Genomic DNA, 25,807 nt, shown 5'->3' with positions numbered 1-25,807 from the left:
ACAAGCTAACACTTTAGCATCAGCCTCACCCCTTTCAAAATCATCTAGAATGAGCTTTCTTTTCTCTCTTGCTGTAAATTCTGCCATGTCAACACAGGAAGCCGTCTGCTCAGACAAGGGAGATAACTCTTGACGTAATGAGCTGCCTTCTAAGCCTTCAAGAGTTGTCTCCCTTATTTAGTATGCTTAGTGCATAGTGAAAGCCCTTTTTCCAATCTTAGCATCATAAGAAAAAAACAAAGATTTTCTCAATAATTTCTGGGAACACTGTATATCTATAATTGCATGATACTTTCCATGTTTGCCGCAATACATTTTTCTAATTATATTTCATTATTACAGGTCTCAGGTCGAGCAACGCTGATCCACGCATCATTGAGAAGATCCCAACAGAATCAGACCTGCACTCTACTAATCCAAAGCCAAGAACTTACACCCCCTCTTCGCCAGCAGCGACCGCCAGTTGACTTCACATCCTATATGGGAAGGACTTCCTGTTTGCATCTGATGGCGACAACAACAAAGTCCTTATCTTAGCCACGGATGAGAACCTGCGGCTCTGGTTAGAAGCAGAGGTGTGATTTTGTGATGGCACTTTTGACAAGTGTCCCTTGATTTTTGGACAAATATACACCATTCATGCGTTCGTTGAAGATGTACCCCTTAGCTTAAGCACTTCTACCCAGCGGTTAAGCTCAGCGGTTTTATCGAGAGCCATCCAAACATATATAAGATTATACACTTTTTAATGAAAGAGCAGGTCTTCACAGAATCGTCTGTTTTGCAGCTTAGAACTGGTGCCAGGCCACCACAAAGAAAGAGGCGCCACACTGAAGTGGACACTCGACACCCTCAAGACAAGACTGCAGGCTGGTGATTTGTCCCTGACTCAGTGAAGAGATTGTGTATCCCATCTTAACTGGATACTAATGTGTGATGTGTGATATCAACTGACTTGTATATAAGATGTAAGATGTGTTTAAATTGATGTATTTAAGAGTTTATATAATGTATACTGAGTCAAAAAGGAAACTTGTAATTTTTAAAAATAATGAATATTTTTTTCTCTGATGATACATCTGTGTATCCAAAATGGGATCCCTATCTTTCGACTCTAGAAAAACGTTAGCAAATCCCACTCACACCCATCCATTCGTCATGCAAATGACGTTAGCGCCAAATCAGGTTTTGCACGTACTGTCGATCACGTGATCTTCCCATCATTTGCACGTGTTTGCATTGGCCTCAAGAATTGAAAAAACACTTTTAAACCACAGTTCTAACGGTACTTTAAATGCCACGATTGTCAAATGTGGAACGTGAACGTGCCGTTGGCATGTTGCAAGTGTGAAGATCAGTTATTCACGTCCCAAGAACAATGGGTTGCAGTCGTCGTGCTGTGTATGACTTGCGAGGTCGTCTACAACAAACTGGCACCACTTCTGATCGCTCAAGATCGTGTCGTCCACGTGTGACGTCACCTGCAGAAGACCGTCAAATCGTCCTACGTCACCTACGTTGCAGATTTCTGCCGGCTACACGAACCAGGGCTGAGATGTTTAGAGGTCGACTGTCCTCACAGACCATTGGAAATCGGTTGCGGGCTGCCAATCTCCATTCTCGACGACCATATCGTGGGCCAATACTGACGCCGTTTCATCAACGTCAACGTCTCCGGTGGAGCCAGAGCGACTGGAATCGAGATGAATCCAGGTTTACCCTCAGATTCGCGGGCGACAGGCATGTCTGGAGTCTGGAGACGACGTCGTGAATGGTATGCCCAATGTTGTGTACAGGAAGTCGACAGATTCGGGGGTGGAAGTTGCTTTCTGTGGGAACAACCGTTCCCGACTTCTGGTCATCCGTGGAAACCTCACAGCTGCTGCTTACCGCGACCAGGTGCTCACCCCTGAACTCGTTCCTTTCATGCCGGCTCATGGCCCAGGTGTGCAGTTCCAGCATGATAGTACTCGGCCGCATACGGTGATGTTGACACGACATTTCCCTCAAAACGCTGGGATCAACTACATGGACTGGCCTTCGAGGTCCCCTGACCTTATTCCAATAGAGTCCTTGTGGGATACGCTTCGGAAAAAGCTTCGTCTTAGGAACCAACCTCAGAAATTGCATGAACTTGGCACTGCCTTGCAAGAGCAATGGCGCAGAATCCCCAGCCACGTGTTCACAAGCATCAGGCAGTCGATGAGGAGACGGTGTTTGGCAGTGGTGGATGCGCGGGGCGGCCATACACAATATTGAACTGAGAAATTTCGAATTTTTATTCTTGTGACTTGATATTCTGTATACCCATGCTTTGGAACGGCGGTGTAGTCTCATGGAACTGATAGCGACAATGTCGGTGTATCGAGTACATCACACAGATCTCAGCAATGAAATAATAACAATTTAACCATCTTGCCATCTCTTGTTCTTTCATAGTGCCCTGAAATAAGAATGTGAAGTTTGTTTTTTTGACTCAGTATATTTAAGATGATGCATATTAGAGTATTTAACATTTAGTTAAGATGATGTATAGTATGTATATAAGGTGATGTAAATTATTAAGATGCGTCACAATAAATGTGTTCGATCAACATTCCGTCACAGTCATTTTAAAAATAAAGGTCTCGAAGTTTACAAGGTCATAAAACTCAGAAAATATATATCACAGGACACTAGAACAAAAGGTGAGAATAACCTGTTTTAGATGTAACGATTTAGCGGCCACATAAACATTCCAGTAATAGTCGGTATAAACAGTATGTCTTAATTTGCACTCATGTCCTATTTTCGGTCAGAGATATAACTTACTCAGCTGGGCCAAGTCAACTAAGTCCCGAGACGGATGTGTTGTGGAGTGTGTATGGTTGGACTGGGAGGGGGGTTGGCAGTGACACGTATATGGGTGAGGTGTCGAGAGTGAGTAAGCTCATAATGGTTATAAATAATACTAAAATAAGTCCTATCAGATAATTATCCATGGACTTGTCCCTATCAGTTAAAATGATATGAGAATTAAGAGGGAAATCAGTGGACTATGTTCATTCAGATAATGCATTTTTCGTGTTTGTTTTTGGCTTATGTAAAAATGCTACTTTAATTTTTTTAAGGACGTACATGGCAGCATTTCGCATCGATAAAACCAGCATCCATGCCCTAGCAGTGTCCAAGAATGAAGAACCCAAGTGGTTGTTTGGTTGATCAACCAAAGAAAAATAGCCGAGATTTTGGTCAGCTTAACGAACCAACAAAATGTCAACTGAGGGTCACCAGGATAAATCTGTAGTGTGCATTGGTAATACATGTAACTATCCAACTTAGCAACCATCTCTCTGAATATTATTTGATGAAAGTTCCAGATTGTACATCGTTCTAAGGACGTAAATCGTAAAGGAAAAGAAAATCAATTATTTTAGGTATAAAGTCATCAGTTATCCGAATTGCATTACAATTCATATTTTTCTCACCAACAGTTTAAATCTTATAGTTACAACAATTTACTTTCAAACAGTCAGTCTCGTATGATCATAACCGGAGATGCGCACAAGGCAGTAGATCGTTGTCATTCGTCGTTTCATGTTGGCGATGTTCACCACAATATAAACCCACGCCCAAAAGAAACTTTACAAGTAAATGAAATCGATCTAGAATAAGAACTACAAAATGCCGGTGTATGAAATAAGGTTTTATGGCAAGATTAACATTTCAAGGCAACGTACACAGAAAGTGTCAGTCATACAGTGTGTGATATTGTTGTCACAGGAGTTCGCATCAAGATGGCGTTGCAAAAGTCAATGTTCAAAAACAGAACATGACTTGGAACACACTGATAGTCTTTCAAGCTCAATAGCATGGAACATTAGTAGCGTGTATGGTGTCAACACTGACCATGAAAATAATGTTATACTATTACCCTCATCATTATGTTGGCAAAAAAAACCTTGTCGCAGTACTTAAGGTAAGCATTCAACGTTAAGGCTCTATATCATTTTATTCATCTGTAAACCACTGGCATAAAGTCATACTCAATGTGGACCCTGAGAGTATGGCGTTGCAGGTACTAAGAATCGAGGCCGAAAACAAAGTGCTATTATAACTTTATGATGTAGGCACTTGGACAAAAACCTTCCAATCAATATATCACAATATATATTGCAAAATCTCTGAAATTATTGCAGTGTATTGCAGTGTTTTCAGTCAAATCTATGAACAATCATATAATCGTGATAATCTCGTTCTTACTCTCTTCACTTGTAACTGACTGGGGGAATATCAAATTAATCTACGTAATGTAATTATCATATTGGCAATTAGTAGTTACAGTAAACAGAGTGTGTGATTAGCAGACAAAACAATTTCCTATTTCCTGAACACGTCTTCGCCTGGACATTGTCCACAGTGCAGTATTGACATAGATGCTGACTGGAAAGTCTTGGTTGCCTGAGTACCTGGAGATGGAGTTGTCCATGGTTTTGATTAACTGACCTGGTACATGAACAAATCTCATCAGACAAGACGGAAAACACGCTTGATGTACGTATTGGAGCCTGGTAACATTCTTTGTGATACTATGTCTAATACAGCTTACCTGCTGACATTCAGTTAGAGTGAATGAATGATTATAGTTTTACATTGAACACGGCGACATTTTAGTTACATGGTGGTTGTCTGTAAATAATCAAGTATTGACCAAACAATCGGATGGTCAGCAGCATGAGTAGCGATCTACGCAATCTGGGATACGATGACATGTTTCAACCCGTTCCTCTTAGTCGCCTCTTAAACAAACATGGGTTACTGAAGATCAATACTAACCTAGATCTTTGAGGATTCAGTTGGAGACAGTGGTCTTCTCTATATCTAGACTTGTACCACACTCAGACAGAATTCTATACCTTTCAGTCGTGTTCTCACTCAGAGAGTTGACGACTCATCTGGAGTGTTTTCCGTTGGTATATACTGGGAGTTTACACCTCTCACATGACATCTTACATCTCAAATTTACGTCTCGGATCACCGTCTATCGTGGGATATTCTGCCGAAACCTAATGCGAAATTTGGATTACTTTTGCGGGGAAAAGGATTTTACCGTCGGTTTGTACTTATAGTCTATGATCTTGTACCATATTGTCTTTGAAAGCGTACTGTCACCGTATTTTGTAATACTGTGGTGATACCCTTGTGCAGATCTGTATTGATCTGTATTGATTGCGGACATTACCGCAAAAACTGCACTGACAACATACAACCACGAACGATGGAACAGAAAGACGGTTATTTTACATGGGACGACAACGTATATGACATAGGAGAAGGTGAGCTATACTGATTTAGATTTTTCTCACATCTGATCACGCGAAGGAAGTTCGTCGTCCACATCCATATATGGAATGGAAAAGTGAGCTACAATTGTCTGGTTCAAACCAACCATATAAAAAGATAATCTATATTTGCTTTGGCAGGCTGAAAGTAGGAGCACGTATTATAAGTTATCACATCGTGTCTCGGGAAATACGGGGTTTTATCAGTCCCGAGCTCGGGGAATACAACCTTATGAGGGACTGATAAAACCCCTTAATTCCCGAGACACGATGTGATAACGAATTTATCTAGCTGAATGTTTTCACTAAATCAAAACAAAACAACACGCATTGAATCGACTTGCTGCCATGTTGACACCAGCTGATCGTTTGACTTCAATGCACCGCACGTTACTGACGGCTTGTCTATGCACGCTATTCCCACTTCTCGCGTCGTCACCGAGGCGTAGCGGGAGGATATGACTTTCACAGCGGGAGTATAAAAGTCGTATACTCCCGCTGGCGGATCGTGATGGATGTACATGGTATTTTATCAGAGTCACATGGACCAATCAAAACTCGACATTCTTACATGAAGCTAGATAAAGGGCGTTTACCAGTATATATACAGTGGTGTTTTATATACTGGTAAACGCCCTTTATCATTCATATATATATATATGTCTGTGTGTGTATGTGTGTGTAGATCACATGACTGGTCTCGTCACTGGCATATCACCAGTACTCATTCACCGTCGTCATAGTCCACTTTAAACAACAAACAAACATGCAAGTACCTATATGTAAATAAGGCAACCATACACTACCTGATAGGCTCACTGCACAACGGTTCCTGGGATTCTCCGTCTGTAGACGTAACGTCGTAAGAAGAAGCCTATGAAGCTGCGACTGACGGCCAAGCCCCCAATGATGATACCGATTCCAGTCCTGAAAATACCAACACGGCTGTTGTCATGTCACTCTGAAATTGAATCCGCTCCCTTTGTAGTGAGTGGGTGAGTTTGTTTTTACGTCGCTTTTAGCAATATTCTCGCAAAATCTTGGGGGGAACACTAGATATAGGTTCCTCACATTGTACTCATTTGAGGAATCGAACCGTTGTATTCGGCGCGACGAGCAAACGCTTTAACCACTATGCTAACCCCCCGCCTCTCTTTGCAAAACCAGGAGACATTGTGCTAGCTTAAATCTTTTCTGCTCCGTCAAGGAAAAGGGTTAGAATTGACAAGAGTGGTGAGGCTCGCTGACTTGCTTAATGCTTTTCATACCATCTCAGTGATGGAACTCTTAGTCACCAGACTGTCTGGTCCAGACTCGATGTTAGCGATTTGTTTTAAGCACCACAATGTATACTTTTCATAAGAATTGATTTCGACAATTATTGCTTCTCGCCAAATCAATACTTTTACCTCTGTTCGATACGCATTGTCAAGATACTTAATGTAAGGTAATTGCTTCAAGCAGCTCCCATGCATCCTCATTACTAAGATAAACAACGATAGCTATTTGTTTTATGCACAGATACGCATACTCATTATTAAGGTACTCGATGTGAGATCGTTTTGTGAATCGCAATACAAACTCATTATTAAGATGTACAATAATAGCACAATAATATCACGTACCTCTATACATAGTCATGATTAGAAATGAATTCAATCATTTTGAGCCTCATCAAAAATAATACAGTAAATTTGAGTCGATAATCATCGTTATGAAAAACAAAGACAGCTCGTTGTTTTATGGACTACCATACCTACACATTATTAAGATACACAATGGTAGCCTACTGTTGTATGCGTCTATATACAGGCTTATTACTATGATACCGATGTTTTATGCATGAACACACGTACCCATTACTGAGGCAGCAATACACAAAAACATCGTCAGAGCAGCATCCAAACATGCAGTAAATGTTTTCATCAGAGCAGTAGCATGTTTCTGCTGTTATTCATGTAAAAAGAAAATCAAATAATGCATATGCAGATTTGATACCCAGTAAGCACAGGTAGACGTTAAATTCAGCAAAACATCATCGAATACACCTCCAACATGCGTGTTATCATCTGCATCCATGTAATCATTGTTTTCTCAACAATTACGTGTTGATATTTAATCCGCGAAATTCGGTTTGGGATGGTCCCAGCTAGCACACAACGTTTTCGCAACGTTGTGGGAAGGTTGTAGATTGAAAACGTCACGACACAACGTTGTCACAAGGTTAGTATTACGTCATTTTATAATGTTCAGTCACAAGGTAATAACAACGACGCAATTTTACGTTAACGATCATATATACTTCATATCATGCAAATGCCTAAAGCACTCAGTGACATCGTTATAAATGTAACGCCGTCATTTAAACTGCTCATTTCGATCTTTAATTACCTTAAATCGACCTTTTTGACTTCAGCGCAAACGAAATTTCAACCAATCACAGCGGCGCGTCTCCGTGACGTAATAGTGGGTATAGATGTGAGGGTCTATGCAGAATTCATCTACATTTCAGGGGTTAAACTATTTCGTTTACAGGTTTGTACAAACCTGAAATACATTGTCAAAAAGAATGACGCACATTATGCAATTAGTTGCCAGGTCTGCTATCATGGGTAACCAATGAAACTATACAGCAATGTGAAAAACCTGAAACGATACATCACATTCCCGTATATTAGACTGTTAACTGACACATCACTTGGGAAGTCTGCAGATGAATTATATATCACTTGTTTTTGTGGATATTGATGGATACATTCCTCGAAGAAGGTAATAGCCTGACATTGCTCCTATAACTTTAATTTAAATATTTGTATTTTTGTTTTTAATACGTTGTCGTAGCTTTCAACAGATTCATTGTTTTCGCCGTGAAGTTTAATGATGCAGACGACATACACTAGGGCGTGCGTGCGAATTATGATTATCCAAAATATGCCTCTCAAGCAAATGATTCATATAGACAAACCATGAAATGTCTACATATTGCATTCCTGTTATACATTTGCAGATCGCTTCTTTTCATTAACTTTCAAAATGCACACAAGTATGATTATAAAGTAATTAGGATCAGGAGACCAAATATAAAGACGTATATTGACAAGTGTTTACATAATGGTGAGTGAACGTTACAAACCAAGTAAATTTTATAAGTGAAGAAATTTATCACGCCGTATTTTCACTTCGACCCCGACCTCGCTTAAGTTATGTTACAGACTGTGTCATGCAAACTCCTTTTGGTAATGATTCAAATACATTTTTATGTAGTTTTGATTTTCTAACTTGATGAGAACAAACCATACAAAATCTCATTAATTCAAATGGATTTGACTTCATGATTTTCAAAAATGGCGGCGCCCGGTCTTGGGGTGAATGCTCTTTAAGTTTGTTTTCACCGACTTACAAAATCAAAATTACTTTCTACTGGTAGTAAAATATGTATTTTCTTGATGGACAATATGATTTTACATGACATTGCTTATAACAAAACAATTTCACTCTTGGAATCGGTCAATATAAGGGGTTAATATAATATTACTTACGATAATATTGTCACTTCGACTACAACCTCGCTTCCGAGGAAGAAAGCGTTATATTCATACAAAATCCTTTTGGTCAGCAATGTGTAGTAAGCAGTCTATACCACATGCTTCCACAAGGCTCGCTTCGCACATACGAACAACCAATTTAAGCACACACTACGGAGTCTGGTGGAAGTCTGTGCTTAGTGACACCATCACCCGACCCCAATTGGCAATTGACGGCAACACAACTATTCGGCATGTCTTTGGTGACGTCGAGAAAGCAGCAAAATGACGAGCTTCCTACACATTTTCTATACAATTAACTGGAAATCGTTCCTTCTATGACGTCACTGTAGGGCTCTGGCGACAGAGTTACGTAACCTGTCTGTGGTTTCGTTTGCGGGCGAGAGAGAAGCAGACGGCTTTTCGGCAACTTTTAAGCGCTTGGTATTAATTAAACACAAGGTTTGTTTTTTTTAAAAAAAAAAAAACGTGGTGTTTTGTTTATGACTAACCAGAAGTCTTTCACATGCAGTGATAAAAAGAGTACCAAAAATTGAGTTTAGTGGTCCTTTAACATGATTATGAAACCCGCCGAAAAAAATGTTACTATCGAATTTCCATTTCTTGATGGTTTCATGTTTATTCACCATCAAACATGAGGGTTTTCCTTTGTCCGACTGACAGGGATGGTGGGGTGGACTGGTGATTCAAGCGTTCATTACTGGTATTATATAGTTGGAATATTGCTAAAAGTGACGCAAAATCAAACTCACTCACTCTTTAGTCCGACACTGCATATTTTATTAGGACATGTTGTACGAATGGGGCAGGCTGTTTACATGTACAATTCATTAGAATATACTAGTATTCGGAATGAGAAGTTAAAGAGTTTGAAAGGCGTTATACCCACATAGCTTGTTTTTTGGGGGTTTTTTTGTTTGTTTGTTTGTTTTTTTGTGTGTGTGTGTGTATTGTTTGTTGGGGGGGGGTTGTTTGTTGGGGGGGGGTTGTTTGTTGGGGTTTTATTGCTGAAAGTCAATTGCCATTCTTCCAACACATGACAAATGAATGAGGTGGCTGTGATGTAAAATACTCGATGTAATTACAAATAGTAAAATTTGTTCGTCGCTGAAAAGTGGTGCCAGAGTTTCATTTCCTCAACACATCCATATTGTGCATTGGATTAAACTGGTTTCTTGCATTACCACCGTGAAATTTAAAACCGAGGCGCTATTCGCAGTACTGCGACCGGAATCCTTCAATTGGTTTTGCTTGTTTGTTGTCTAACGCCTCACTCAGCAATATTTCAGATGCATGGCTGCGTCCTGTATGTAGACCTGTCTGGGCCAGACAATCCAGTGATCAACAGCATGGGCATCGACTTACGCAAGTGAGATATGGTAACACAACCGTCATCGGATCGGACCACCTGACCCGATAGTCACCTGTTAGGACACCCATGGGTTACTTAAGACCAACTGTTAAACCGGATCTTCAGGGACCACGGAAAAACTGTTCCTGCCGGATCGAATCCTGTTTTGTCGTGTCCACTATTACACCGTATAAAAGCCACGTTCGTCCTGGCTATATCAAAGGAGTGGTAAACCGTTTTACACTTGCATCAAATCGAGATTTCCTCCACTATTATACTGACAACCCCGACATGATATACATGGAATAATGTTCAAATATTTACACATTACTCACTCACTCGTTGGGACAAAACTAGTAACGTTCAGCATCAAATCCAAAATACGGGTTATTTTTAGAAACATGTTGACTTCGTCTGTTTGGATGTAAATGTTCGAAAATCCTCCTACAATATCACACCATGTAACATTAACGGAAGGTAAAGTTACTGATAAAAGATGTTCGACAGAGGTCACAAACGGTATATAGCTACCAAACATCATGAAAACATTACGCTATTTGTAACATTGCAAGCTTGATAGACCAAGTTGTCAGTTTGTGAGAAACAGATGCAAAACAACACACAATATCGTGAACAGCATGCAGACCAGGTAAAACAAATGTAATTCATTTCATCTTTCAGTAAGACAAAAACCAGAAGCAAGAGTTTTAGGTTCCAGTTGTTTGGGAAGTAAGTGTGCGAATATTGTGTACAGTAAGCGTACTCCATGCCAAGTCAAATAAGAACATCCGGAACATGTCGGGCAAGACAAAAGTTTCAGAAGGTTTCGTTTTGAGGCTTTTGATCCCTGGTTCATTATCGTTAATTACCCGATGAAGCTTAGGAGTACCTTTCACAAATTCTCAGTGTTTTCAACACTTCGGAGTAACTTTTAATTCTGAGAACTGAACTTTAAATGACGCTAAGTTTAGACTGACCTATGTTTTCAACACTTCGGAGTAACGTTTAATTCTGAGAACTGAACTTTAAATGACGCTAACTTTAGACTGACCTATATAAGTTCCAATGTTAGAATACCAATAAGGTGTTATTTAAGGCTATGTTTTGCTCAAGGACAATGAAGATGTTTGCGGTTGCAATGTATGACTGTAGTTTTTATCACTCAGCTACTCCTTTGCTTCACTCTGGCAGCGAACACCACTCCCACATTTTAGACCACAAGAATACACCAAACTGTACAAGCATGGAATACTTTTGAAATATAATTAACATTTAATTCCATTAAAGAAGTGCACAGAGACCCTTTCACCTACCCTTGGTAAAGAATGGTCAACAAATGAAGACGAATGTCATACATCCTCCATTTGAGACTGATCCTTGAAGATCCGGGTTAAAATTGATCTTCATAACCCCTGCTTATCGTGAAAGGCGACCTACGGGATCGGGTGGTAAGGTTCACTACTTGGATGACACACGTCATCGCATACCAGTTGCGAAAATCGACGTCCATGTTACTGATCACGGGATTGTCTGGTTCAGACTGGATTATTCACAGACCGCCAGCAATAACTGGAATATCGCTGTATGCGGCTTTAAACAGTAAACCCCCCATACCAACTATTTGAGATTGGCGACTGATTGCCTGGAAAATCCCACGGTACTTGTTATAACAGGTAGCTCTAGTGTCTTTACTGATATACGCGATGGTCTCTGAATTATTATCTCAGTTGATTTTCCGTTGTGATTTAGTCTTTATTTCGTTTATATGTGCACGGCTTCCTGCCTCTATTGCTCGGGTCGGACGTTGATATGGACAAAGCAAAAACTGTAAGCAGCATGAATGGTTTATTGTCATGACTCTATTAAAGGCAGAAGCAGTTCAAGTCTTTGCCAGGCATTTGGCAGTTGAGGGATGCGAATACATAAAACATTTTGAGGCTAACAGATTTCTGTTTTCCTTGAATCCGTTACGTGAACAAAATATGAGGCATGATATCTAAAACATCGTTAATAGAACACGTCATGTATGAGGAAATGTCTTTATGTATTGTAACTATAAAAGTAAGAAAGATATTTTACCACAATAGCAGTAGAGTTGTGCCATCACTAGAAATCTTTCTTAAGTGTATCAGACCTAATCATAGCTTTACGGAAATATTTAGAAATCTTTACATCCCTGAGGCGCTTCCTGCTGAACATCCAGCCAAACACAGTTTGAACATTTGAAATGCTCATAGATAATATTGGATACAAAGCAGTATGGTTCCTGATCACGTGGAAACAATATTAATTTGTTCACAGAGTCATCGCTTCGAGTCCTGTAAATCAATGGTATTCTCATGGTTCATTTTTCAGTCTTATTGTGGCATTTGTTTGCTCATTAAAATTGTAAATAACACCTTTGATTGGTATAGGTGGTATTTAAGTCAGTACAATTTCATTCCAAAAATCTTGAAGCAATTAGAACTTCATAGGCATTTCGCCAACGAATGCATATTTCCAGCATACATCAATAGCCCTTTTGAGAATATGGAGGGGGTGCTTGTCCATATCCTTGTCCATACGACGCTGAAAAGGGAAAGAACAAGCCTTTACATACCAGTAAATATCCACATACATGTATATGTGATGTGCAAAAGAGTAATACACCGTGTATACAGTTTGACAGTGTGAGCTACATTATGTGTCTCATCTCAACAATAGTTACAACGCGATGGAATAGCAATCAAAAGCGGCGTAAAACTAAACTCACTTACTCAATAACAGCCAGGTGAGCTATTTTATTTTCAACAGATTGAGCTTGGCGTGAGAGGCTAAATTGCAGTGAGAATATTATCGTCAAGCTGAGAAAAATCGTGTCTTGACCCGCCTATGAAGGCCTATGTACCTTTAGCGAGTAAGGGGCGGTAGAGTAGCCTCGTGGTTGAAGAGTTCGTTCGTCACGCCGAGGACCCATGTTCGATTCCTCACGTGGGTACAATGTGTGAAGCCAATTTAAGGCTCCCCCCGCCATGAATATAGATGTAGCTGGAATAATGCTAAAAGCGGTCACCTTAAGCGCCCCAAGCTATGTTACACGCGCCAGACTACTCCACCGTCCGTCAGTTGTTTTAAGGATGGCATTATATCATAAATAGATTATTACTCCCGTGTGTTACGTTAATGTGATCAAGACCCAGGGTAGCATTGATCTTCATCGGCGCATGCGAGGCGACTAACGGGACCGAAAGGTCAAGATCGCTTACTTGATTGACACACGTCAACGTTGGGAATATTGATGAGTGCAGTGAGATATAGCATTGTGTTTCTCTATATGAGATCGACGTTGACCAGTATGCATATCATAGGGGTGGGGGATATTTACCCCTTTAGAAATGTTTCATTTGTATGGATATATCTTATGCTTTTTCATATGCACTGGCTTTGGCGAGTGGTATGCTCTCTCAAAATGGAATATCTATTGAATCCTAGAAGGAACATCGCTGCGCTGTCGCCTTGTCGCGTTCATCCAAAGAGCGACACGCGACATACGACAATTTTCAGCGTCAAGTCACTATGGCCTAATCTACAGCCTAGTAAACTAAATAAACTTGACTGGACACCGCTACCTGAAGATGACGTAGTCTGCACAACTGACACCCCGGGTGACGTTTGGCATTGCGTTGTTCTATAGTAATACCGACGTCGGCAAATGAGGGCTACAACGGCGGCGAAGAAGATGATGGCACCGATGATGATGCCGATCCCAGCTCTGAAAAACGCAAAAAAGAACACTTTGGTTGGTTGGTTGTTTGTTTGTTTAATGCTTTACTCAGCAATATTCCATGAATATGGTGGCTGAGAAACAAAGTAAACTGACGAACAAAAGAAAGGTAGACACTTAGTGCTCTGTGAGTATTCTTTAACAACAGTGTATATCCCTTGGTGGTGTTCTGACAACACGTACTCAATGTGTGACTTAGAAGTCACAATCAAAAGCACTTAGCAAACTATCTACATTGAAGTCTTTGAATGTCATTTAGAAGTGAAAATACATAAGAATGAAGATTTTTATGGATATCAACTTCTTTATGAGAGAACACAACGTTTCGGAGTTAATGCTTACTCCTTCATCAGGTGACGTATCCTCCTGATGAAGGAGTAAGCATTAACTCCGAAACGTTGTGTTCTCTCATAAAGAAGTTGATATCCATAAAAATCTTCATTCTTATATCTACATTGATTTTAGCTATCCTTTAAAATAGTCCAAAACTAGCAGATGTGTTCTTTTGTACGTCACTTTAACTCTTTTAGACATGCACCAAATTCCTTAGTTTTCATATTAACAATGCGTGCAATATAGTTCACAAAAAGATCCGATCCAATCTAGACCACTTGTGATGGGTTACAATTCGTTAAAAATATCTTTGTGTTTCAGTGTTTGCTCCTAACCTGATCTGTAAGCCCTAAGGACCCAAACCATAAAACGTTGTTGGCCCTGATCAGAATGTGGAGACCCTATATTTCAGATAAAATATAAGCAATTGCCAGCAAGCAAAAATGTAATAACTAAGAAAATGAGTTAAAGGGTTAAGTATAGAAATATAAACTAGAAATTACTGAACGATACTTTCTGAAAAATAACGCTCTTAGTTATTGGGGATGAAAAAGCTATCGGCCATAAGGACCTGCACTTAACAAAGGCTGTGGGTCCGAGCTGTTTTGCAGCCGGCCTAGGGCCTAAAGGACCTAAGCTAATTTCGAACGTTGTAGTGTCATTAGATTTTTAATACTTATTCAATTATACGTAAACAGAAGATTTATCGAAAAGGTATTTTCTGAAGGTTTCTTTCTCTAAGTTGGCTAAAGAAATATATTGTTGATAGTTTTCATACAGTACATCAAAGAGTGAGTGAGTGAGCTAAAAGGTCACAACGGCAGTATTTTAGCCCTATCGTCACTAAGCAAACACTAAATACATGATGACGACATTAAAATATTAAATTGGGCGAGTTGAGATTTCCAGTCACATCGGCAATTTTTAAGTCTTATCGTAACTAAAACAGGTTATACATTGGCAAGAAACTAGTTTCATGATATGTCAGAAACGACAGTAGAACAGTCAGAAATCACAGACATAATTAAACCAAGAAAGTATATGCATGTAACATAAAGTTTTGTTAAGGGCAATACAGAATACAACCTGGCTACATATCATCAACAGCTAGAGTCAGTGAGTGGGGTTTTACGCCGCTCTAGCAATGTTCCACCAGCGTAATAGCGGGGGACACCATTGTACCCATGTGGGGAATCGAATCTGGGTCGTCGGCTTGACGAGCGAACGTTTTAACCACTAGACTACCTCGCCGCCCGTAAAGACAGGACAAGATGCTCAACTTAGATATACACTTACGTACCCGTTACTTAGACAGCAGTACACAAACAGTGCGTCAGAGCAGCATCCGAACATGCAGTAGATGCTGGAGGTGTCACCGTAACATGTCTCCGCTGTCGTCCCTGCGAAACATAAACATCGATATGTTTAGTAAAGTTTACAAGTTAATGTTAAAACAGGGGCGAATGATTTTGCTTTGTTTGTACTCATCTGTTGTTTGTTTTCTTTTGGGAGTGTATTTATTTATTTATTTATTTATTTATTTATTTATTTATTTATTTATTTATTTATTTATCTATCTATTTTTCTAGGGGGGAGGGTTTGGAGTGGTTATTTTTTGTATTGTTTTCTTTTGTTAATTTGCGTTTTTACAGTGGGAGGGGGAGCCTAGTCGAGTAAGGATCTGATGATCCACTATTTCTACAATTGCACAATGAAAACACAGGTACAAAGACAGTTGTATTTCAAGCGTGTAACCCACGAAAACGAAATGAAAAGCCGAGTTAATAAATTGAATTACGGGAGCACATGGCTCAATTTAAGAAAGCAAACTACATCAAACAATATTTTGGTTTTCTGTTCGTAAGTTTCTCATATTTTGAAAAGTCCTCCACATGTCCTCCACAAAACAGATTACAGTCATCCGGACGTAATACCGGCAGTTATCGGAACTGATACCAAGATGAGGTGACATTCCCGCACATTATCTTAAGATGAAGTAGCGTTAGCACACGCGTAGCTATCACAGCCTTCCATGTGTGGATTCGATCTCAAGGTCCCTCAGATCATGTTCTATTTGTACACGTTCCAGTGATGCGGTGAGTGAATCACTTGGGGTTTACGTCTCTTCTAGCAATATTCCAGCAACACACACGCGGGGAGACAACTGATATGGGTTTTACACATTGTGTCCATACGAGAATCGAATCTGGACCTTCGGCGTGACAAGCGAACGCCTTAACCACTAGACTACCCCACCGCCCCTTCAGTCATGCAAGATGAGTGGATTAACTTAACTTAATGGTCATTCCATTTTCATCTCAGCAAAGACTCGTTGGTATGATCAAAACATTGATGAGAGAGGAATTAAATTTTGACTCAGGTAACAGTTTTAAATGACTAGGGACTTTAGGGAAATTGAGATGGAGGTGGGGGGTTGGGTGTGGTGTGTGTGTGGGTGTGTGTGTGTGTGTGTGTGTGTGTGTGTGTGTGTGTGTGTGTGTGTGTGTGTGTGTGTGTGTGTGTGTGTGTGTGTGTGTGTGTGTGTGTGTGTGTGTGTGTGTGTGTGTGTGTGTGTGTGTGTGTAAGTGATTTCTTATTGATTTGGATTTGTTCTTGTTTGCTTTCTTGTCATTGTTTGTTTGTTGTTTGTTTTGGTAGTTGCTGGTGATTTTTTTTTGCTTGTTTGTTTGTTTGTTTTGTTTCTTTGGTGGTGGTGTGGTGTTTAAACACTATTAACACTTTAAACATAGCCAGAATTAAAGTATCTCATGCCTCTAAGATTTTGTGTAATACTAAATAGTCGTCTCTTGTTTAGCTCTGTAGCCCACCTGACCCAATACTCCGTTACAGGTGGACATTTGCAGTCAGATCCTGATTAGGACTGCGGACTTTGCTCTTACTGACATAGGAGACCAGACACGTATGTTATCACGTATTAACCACATAACCTGACAATGAAACACTCCTTCCCATTGTTTTTGTAGGTGACGCCCCTCATGGCCATTTTACAGTACAAGCGTAGCCATACAGCTAGACAAAGGAACGGGTGAAAAGAAAGTATTAATCAGAACATGGAATAACACAAATGTAAACCTGCATGTCTAGCATACTGTCTAATATTGTGTTCGGATGTTCTATAAACAATAGTGCGAACATTCAAAAAGACCAAAGCATGTCGTATGTTGGATTTTATGAAAATGGTGTGAAATGCTTTAAACGTATAAAATCAAGAGATACGTCAGTAAGTTATTGAAACTGCTGCTAGCTTATATAATAATATAACAGTTATGTGAACATATATGCACTTAGCACAGTGTATATGGACAATGGTTGGAAGATGACGAAACGTATGAGAGATTGACTAAAGGCCATGAAAGGTTTTTAAACCAAGTGGGGTGTAGCTAAACCTAGTTTAGACAACAACTAAGACATGTATGTTCTCTACATGTGAACAAAAGGTAAACAAATAGGACAGTGCACGCTGTGTAACCATTCTTACGGATGATCGACATAAACAAACGTTAACAAATCTGATGTGTGGTCTTATTATAATGTTTACAAGATGAATATATAGACATACCAGCAACAAACAGAGCGAGGATGACGACCACAACACTTTCAAGCTTCATATTCACGGGAAGGCGGAACCCAGTATGATGTGCGCTGGTCTTATTTTGTTTTGATAAAGGTCAGATTACCGTCACACAATGCTGATGGTGATTATCTGTAAATAGATACCCGTCATTGTTTTGCAACACATGTGGGCAGGTAACTCTACCTGTTATTTTACTGAAAGTTCACGCGAAGTGGTCGAACCTCATCGTACTGAGGGTCCGGTTCGATTCCCCACTAGACTACAGACGTTAGTGAGTGAGTGTGGTTTTACGCCACTTTTAGCAATATTCCAGCAAAATCCCGGCGGGGGACACCAAAATGGGTTTCACATTTGTACTCATGTAGGGAATCGAACCTGGATCTCCAGCTTGACGAGCAGACGCTTTAACCATAGGCTACCATTCCGCCCAGCTACAGTAAGTGGAAGCCATGTTCGTGTTCCCCATACATATTGTTGGAATGATGTTAACTGCGGGTTAAAATCAAACCTTGCATTCAGTTGAAAATGTCAAGAGGACTGTATAAATTGCCGTATGCATCACTGTATACAGATAAAAATTATTTCGAAATAATGTATAATGATCCTGCTGGTCTTTGGGGCGTCTTCATATGAAAGTGAGTTTAGTTTTACGCGGCCCTTAGCAAAACTTCGGCAATATCACGACAAGGGACACCATAGACAGGCTCCACACATTGTAAACATTTGGGGAATCGAACCCTGATCTCCGGCGTGACGAGCGAACGCTTTAACCACTACTCTACACAAACGCTCCCATTATGAAAGTGCCTGTGACATCACGTGACTGTAACTTTTCTATCAGGTACCAGGATGTATAGGCTGCGTCTGTGACGTATCAAGGTGGTATGTGCGTGTGATTGTCTGTCATAGGGCCTAGTGACACGAGTTGGATAAGGTTCACTGAGAGCATGCTTACATTATAGGTATGTTGAAATGTACATACGTGCACGTGATTTCATTTGATAAAATTTGTCTGGGACATGTGAGCTTGTTGAGTTACTGACATGTACAAATTTATATCGTAAATGCTCGTGTCTACCTACGAACGTACACATGAGGGTGTCTTTAGTATGTTTATGTCATGCTATACGTATGTGAAAATATCTTTGTGTGGGTGAGTGAGTGAGTGAGTGAGTGAGTGAGCGAGCGAGCAATATTCCGGCTATATGACGCCGGTCTACCAGTAACCTGGACAGTGATCAACATCGATCTACGCAATTGGGATAAGATGACATATGTCAATCAATACAGCAAACCCTGACCACACGATCTCGTTAGTTGCCTGCATGGGTTACTGAGGATCAGCCGTGCTCAATCCCCTCGACTTCCACTGAGTGGGCAAAGCCACTGACGTTGTGTGATATCGATGGGTGTGGGTTCGAATCCCGGAATGGGAGTCAACCCAAAAAGTATTAGAATCTGTACTTTATCAACAAACTGCAATCCCAAATATAACATACGTTGCATCTGACCACTTTAATCACAGCCGTTTTAGGCAGAAGAGGAGTGGTAGTCTATTGCACCGTTACATATATCAACATCGCACTTTATACATCCATACGGCATGCACTACCTTGTGGTGTATCTGATATATTGCACAACGAAGCTGTACTCAGCTTTAGCGTCATGGCGCATACAAATTCTACATGTTCCACACATTCATATCTAATCAGAGTCATATTTATACTGATGATACTGTAACACCGATACTGTTTACCCAACCAGTGTTTCAAACTCACATGACAGGAATATAGGACCAGAAGATTTGTGAGAGTCGAGTTTCCGTGTGCGTAACTTCAGTTTCACCTGACGAATTCTATGTGACGTGCGTGTCTCCTATTCCAAGTGTCGTATGTGTTATTCGCGATCGTGCAAAGTGTCTTTAAGGATGGAATGTGGTGATGGTGTCGAATGGATATCTTTTATCTAGAACGTCAAAATGGACACACACACTCACTCACTCGCTCTCTCTCACACACACACACACTCACACACACACACACACACACACACACACACACACACACACACACTCACGTACGCAAGTATGCTTAAGAACTCGAACAATAAATGTTATTTATTTGCATTTTACGCCAAGTACTTAAACACAAATAACACAATCCCAAGTCAAATGAAGAGCAAAATCGTAAAGGCTACGTATGAATACATTACACGGGCGAATAGGCACATTGTTCAGTGTTATACATCAGGCATAGAGTGACATGTTATCCAATTTTTTCTTCACACATTACCCATAAAAGGAAGAGGTATTCAGTGCACCGTTACTTGACGAAGACTTGACCAGTTATGCATTAATACAGCATTTCAGCATTTTTAAAAATATTTCTTTCTGTTCGTGGAAGTAACTATTCCTTGCAAATAGACTGAGGAAGCATAGCAGGTGTTTCTGTAAGCCAAGGATTGTACACAGAGCTTTGACCTCAAGTTTTTAACTGTTCATTCATAAATGATGCAAGTATTTAACCGAGCGGTATTGCTCGAAGAATTAAAATGATGGTTTTATGAGACAGTTTTGAATGTTGGAAAGACGATGTTCTGGAGGCATTGTCATGATTCTGGCTTCAACTATTCTACTTTGATGGTTTAATTTCGAGTCATGGATTTGGCCAGTAATGGCCCTTGATATTTCTTTCCTGACTGGACGCAAGGTCGGGATCGGATCGGATTATGGCTGAGAGGTCTTACTATTTGTTGACTGGGTGGCGGCCGGGTCCTTCTTCTGCCCAGTAGTTGTTTGACCGTTCGAAACTTGATTCTGAGCCCGTCCAGTTATTGGTCGAGAAGACCTTCCTCGTGTCCTTTGATCCAGCACTGGGATTTTAGTCCGTCCTGACAATGGTTCATCTGTTCTTCCATGTATTTCATGTATAAGCACGCGACTCGGAGGTTGCATTGTGCATGAACTGGACTGACTCCCTCTTTCTGGTTCCTGAAATACCGGAAGCTGGGTCTGCCTGGATGATTTGCAGGCATGTGCTCCTGGTAGTTGAGGGTGTACTTGATTGTGATTGAACGTCAGTGGTGGTTGAAAACCTCTGTTGAAATTGTGTGGATAAAATCGTGACTGGTAGATGTTGGATGTATTGTGCTGTTGATAGCTTAGGAAGGTCGCGCTAGATGGTAGTCCTGGAGGGGAGTCATATGATACGTGCGGTCGGGAATACCACATTGTTTGGTGGTCTGAAATATCGAAAAAGACATGGTGTAGATCTTGAACGTACTATCCAAGTGCAGAGGTTATGCATCATCTACTAACGGCAGAATCCATAATCCAAACAGGAAAAAACATTTTGATAGTATTAATTGTATTCCTAGAAGTAATTTGAAACGCTAAATATATACACCATACATACTAGCATGTGGAGTCGGGGTGCCTATTCATTTATTGTCGTTTTCGCCAATGTCTATTTGTTGCCGTATTCGTCAATATTCAGAGTGTATAACATTGAGTCTGCATGAGACCATCCAGTGACGCAAATGGTATACGATGACATGCATAAAGCAAACTTGCGGTAACTGAGCGGGTTATGCGACACACTTTGTGCTGGCGAATAGGCATCTAAAGGTGTGGGTTCTAATCCCAACATTACCCACAAATTCCAATCCCAAATATAACATATATTACGTTTGACCACTTTCTAAATAGCATTGTGCAATCATAATATCTCAGCCGTATCGTGACGAGAACAATTAATTATTGTATCAAAGATCAATAAAATTAGAAATTTAAAAATTTGTTAACGATGGATAGTACAATTACTAGTGTATCACAGACAGAGATATGAAACTAGCATGTAACTTAAAACTTATACTCTAATGCAAGACAATACAATGCAACAACGGCCAACAGAGCACCAGCAACATTTAACTACAAATGCAACAGAATGAGTGAAGCGGACCACCAAATGCACATGTACATACATGCTCCTGGTATAGCCATGTAAGTGGGACGTCTTCGACAGCAGTGTATGCAGGCGACGATGCTGGAGGTAACGGACACGACCACGACCATGACGAGGAAGAAACCAAACCTAAACCACGAGGAGAAAAAAAATAGGCAGTCATTATTGATAACAGCATATTGAATACAAACAAACGCTCTTTAACCAATTACAATTGGTCTTCAGTAGCCCATGCTTGTCATAAGAAGAGTCTAACGGAGTCGAGTGGTCAGACTCGCTGACTTGCTTGACAATCGTATCCCAAATGTGCAGTATCGTACTGTTGATCACTGAATTATCTAGTTCAGCTCTGATTATTTACAGATTGAGATCGCTGCCATATCGCTGGAACATTGTCGAGTGTGGCATTAAACAACAAACAAACAAAAGATAATATGATGATAATATGATGATATTTAACGCATAACTGCTTCTATGCTTATGGATAACGCAGACACGATAAAGTTACTCCAGTGTACGAAATCGAAGTTAATAAATATTTCTTGCTTGTAGTATAAATAAAATAAATAAATAATATTTACTGATTGGGTAGGCAGCAGCCGTTCCTGAAGGAAGCTTTACAGCATCCGAAGAAGCACGTAATAGTTTCATGATTCACCTTGCACTGTTTTGCTTCCATGACTGGTAACATGGGGAGGAAATAAATAAATAATTAATTAAATATATAGTGTACAATCTGGAGAGTCAAATCTAGCTTTCAACGAGAATATTTTTCAAATAACGTTCTGTCCTCACTCAAGAACCTGTTCACAAGATCGTGAATCAACTTTACTTTACGATGTAGAACGTCCGTGTACCACCGCCCCCATTATTAGGATAAATATAGGATTCGAATCCACGGTTATAAGGTTCTGGTACGCCTAAGGGATGCAACTCTTTGAAGCGAAATGCGACGACTCGATGACCGGACTCAGTCCTTTCTGCCAAGAAAGTTAAATCATCATGGGTATTATGTGGACTTCCACTGTACTCAATACAAACCGTCCAAGTATTATCTACTGAGTGTAATCAAGGAGACACTATTATCCTGCAATAACTTCCCTCTTCCTTTACGAGTGTTGACAATACGTTGACAATAGTGGATCCACTGGTATTACAATGTATGTCTTAGTCGGCCATGGCACGTAAGGAACTAAAACTAAAACTGTAACTAAGACAAAGTAAATATATCAGTAACACTAAACTTCCAGCCAGTCAACGATCGTTCAAATAATATTCATGGAAGGGCATTTGTCTTGTCACGGACCATGGTAAAATTGAGTTAAAGTCGATTTTAGAGTCTGAGATATCGATGTATTCCTGTTACTGTATTCAGTTGTGATGTGTGTTGTTAGTATGAGGCCAAAGGCCATGGCAACTGTGCGATAAGAAGGACCGACAAAATCCGGAAGGCGTTGTATTTCGCCCGTTCCGTTCCGGAAAAATAACAATCAAAGCTAAGGATGTGTTAGGCATGTAATTATTGTTATCTAAAATAAACATGCTATTGTATATCAATTGCACATCATGAAATATTATAATCTTGTGGAAAATGTGGACTTAGAAGTCAGTGGGCGATACACACTGACAGTTGCACGGAACTTCAATGATAGCGTATACCCAGTCGCGATTCTCTGCCCAAATAGATTCCATAAATTCAAATGTAAATAATGAAAAATGGATACTATACTCTCCCGTGCAAGAAACACATTGGTGTATTTTGACGAATTGTCACGCATCCATTCCAAACCAGCATTGCAGTGGCGAATTGCAGTGAAGACAAAACTGAAATTTCATTCATCAATATTACCTGTGCGTTTCTTTTTGGTGACAGTATACGCGATGACACCTGAGTGCGCATCTACAAAACAACCCTAAGGTGATCATAACTTCATTGTAAAGCTGGCTTTTGTAGCTGTCTGGAGAATTTTCATGATACGGCAACCTTTTATCATACTGATAATGTTAATCACACGGAGAATGGTTCATCATATAGAGAGTGATCAGTGCGGAGAATGGTTCATCATGTAGAGAGTGATCAGTGCGGACAATGGTTCATCATATAGAGAGTGATCAGTGCGGACAATGGTTCATCATATAGAGAGTGATCAGTGCGGAGAATGGTTCATCATATAGAGAGTGATCAGTGCGGAGAATGGTTCATCATACAGAGAGTGATCAGTGCGGACAATGGTTCATCATATAGAGAGTCATCAGTGCGGACAATGGTTCATGATACAGAGAGTGATCAGTGCGGACAATGGGTTATCATACAGAGAGTGATCAGTGCGGACAATGGTTCATCATACAGAGAGTGATCAGTGCGGACAATGGGTCATCATACAGAGAGTGATCAGTGCGGACAATGGGTCATCATATAGAGAGTGATCAGTGCGGACAATGGTTCATGATACAGAGCGTGATCAGTGCGGACAATGGTTCATGATAAGGAGAATGGTTCACGATGCATCATTAATTAACGCTGGTTTCACTAATCTCCCGGCTTTATGACGGTCGATAAACAAGTGTAAGCAAGCAAATCAGTGATTGCTAGTGTAAGTAATGGCCTGCACCTTCAGTGTGTAATGAAACGCAATGAAACAAGATGCTGTGTCTGACCATGTGACCCAAACAGTCGACAAGCAGAGAGAGTGAGTGAGCCGAGTGTTGAGCCGTTTCAGCAACATTCCAGCAAGGGGAACCTGAAAGGGGCATCAGACACTGAACTTATGTGAAGAATCGAACTCGGGTCTTCGGCGTGACGAGCGAACTCTGTAACGACACGGCTTCCGTATCCACCCATAACGTGACATGGTTTAGAAAGTATATCTGACACTAAGAGACAACTATTACTTATAGTTACTATCGTATCGCAATCGTAAGATGTATTCTCATGAGTCGTGACCCGGAAACCCCCATGTCAACTCACCTGCGACGAATAAAGACAACGCGGTCAGAGCTATCCTTGTAAGTATCATAATGACTCCTCGTCTGACTGCTTCCACAACAACACTAACCTTAACTTACACTAAAGTGGAATATGAAAAACATAGAAAGGAAATCGAAATCTTCACACGATACTTCCCTCCAGAAACTGGTATTTCATGCACCACATAAGGAAGCTATCCCAGCTGGGGAAAACCACGGTAATACTCGATAATTCCAAATTAGACCACTGTCTGTTCCGTCTCTGTTCCGCAATGAGTACTTGAGTGTGGCCTTTTTCACCCATATTCTCGGTTTACTTGTACGCTGACCTTGGCATTTGAAAATTCACGCGATAATGAATTTATATAGCGTCGGTACTGTTACCAAAGAATGTTTGCTCAACGACGCCGAAGAAGAAGAAAGAGAAGAAGAAAGACATATTGTGAACAGATGGGTGCTTAGGGTTTTACAAGATTCTTCAAATAACATTATTTTCAAACATTAGGTTTTAAAATATGTCCAACTAACGAGGGTGGTTTTCTTTCGTCGTGTCATCATTGATTTTCTGTGATCAATTACCATCATTTTTCACAACTATTTTGTCCCTAGCACCAAACAGAATAGGTTTCTCAGGACAGTCAAGACTGGGTATTTTTTTACACTGACGTCCTATAGCTAAACCAAAGCTGACACAAATTCAGTGGATATATGCATCCCACGGTTGTACCCAAATCCGAGGATTTTGAAGGTAATGGTCATTTCGATTTAAGCGAGTTCGTCACAAACGTAGTTTTACTGTACATTCATCTTGAATGTGACGTTAAACGAACCCTCACCCCCACCTCACCTCGTATGACTTCACCTAGTCTTAATTAAAATCACCTCACCACATCTTGGGTCAGAGGGATAGCCTACTCATTGAAACGTTTGTTCGTCACGCCGGAGACCCAGTTCGCTTCCCGCAGCGTTA

The 25,807-nt window shown here is 40.3% G+C and overlaps 2 protein-coding genes across 2 annotated transcripts; both read right to left on the bottom strand.

The window, feature by feature from the left end:
* Positions 1 to 12,047: 12,047 nt before the first annotated feature.
* On the bottom strand, positions 12,048 to 18,022 carry LOC137272875 (uncharacterized). Its single transcript, XM_067805289.1, has 4 exons — positions 17,894 to 18,022; positions 15,614 to 15,713; positions 13,826 to 13,968; positions 12,048 to 12,785 (listed from the first exon to the last, which is right to left on the bottom strand). The coding sequence occupies exons 1-4, from the start codon at positions 17,940 to 17,942 to the stop codon at positions 12,727 to 12,729; spliced, it is 351 nt and encodes a 116-aa protein (XP_067661390.1). The 5' UTR covers positions 17,943 to 18,022; the 3' UTR covers positions 12,048 to 12,726.
* Positions 18,023 to 20,009: 1,987 nt separating this feature from the next.
* On the bottom strand, positions 20,010 to 24,917 carry LOC137272874 (uncharacterized). Its single transcript, XM_067805288.1, has 4 exons — positions 24,839 to 24,917; positions 22,452 to 22,551; positions 21,890 to 21,999; positions 20,010 to 21,148 (listed from the first exon to the last, which is right to left on the bottom strand). The coding sequence occupies exons 1-4, from the start codon at positions 24,885 to 24,887 to the stop codon at positions 20,634 to 20,636; spliced, it is 774 nt and encodes a 257-aa protein (XP_067661389.1). The 5' UTR covers positions 24,888 to 24,917; the 3' UTR covers positions 20,010 to 20,633.
* Positions 24,918 to 25,807: the final 890 nt, after the last annotated feature.

The sequence above is a fragment of the Haliotis asinina genome, chromosome 2, assembly GCF_037392515.1.
Source record: "Haliotis asinina isolate JCU_RB_2024 chromosome 2, JCU_Hal_asi_v2, whole genome shotgun sequence".
In the NCBI taxonomy this organism is placed as follows: Eukaryota; Metazoa; Mollusca; class Gastropoda; order Lepetellida; family Haliotidae; genus Haliotis; species Haliotis asinina.
This window is presented reverse-complemented; position numbering and strand designations above follow the sequence as displayed.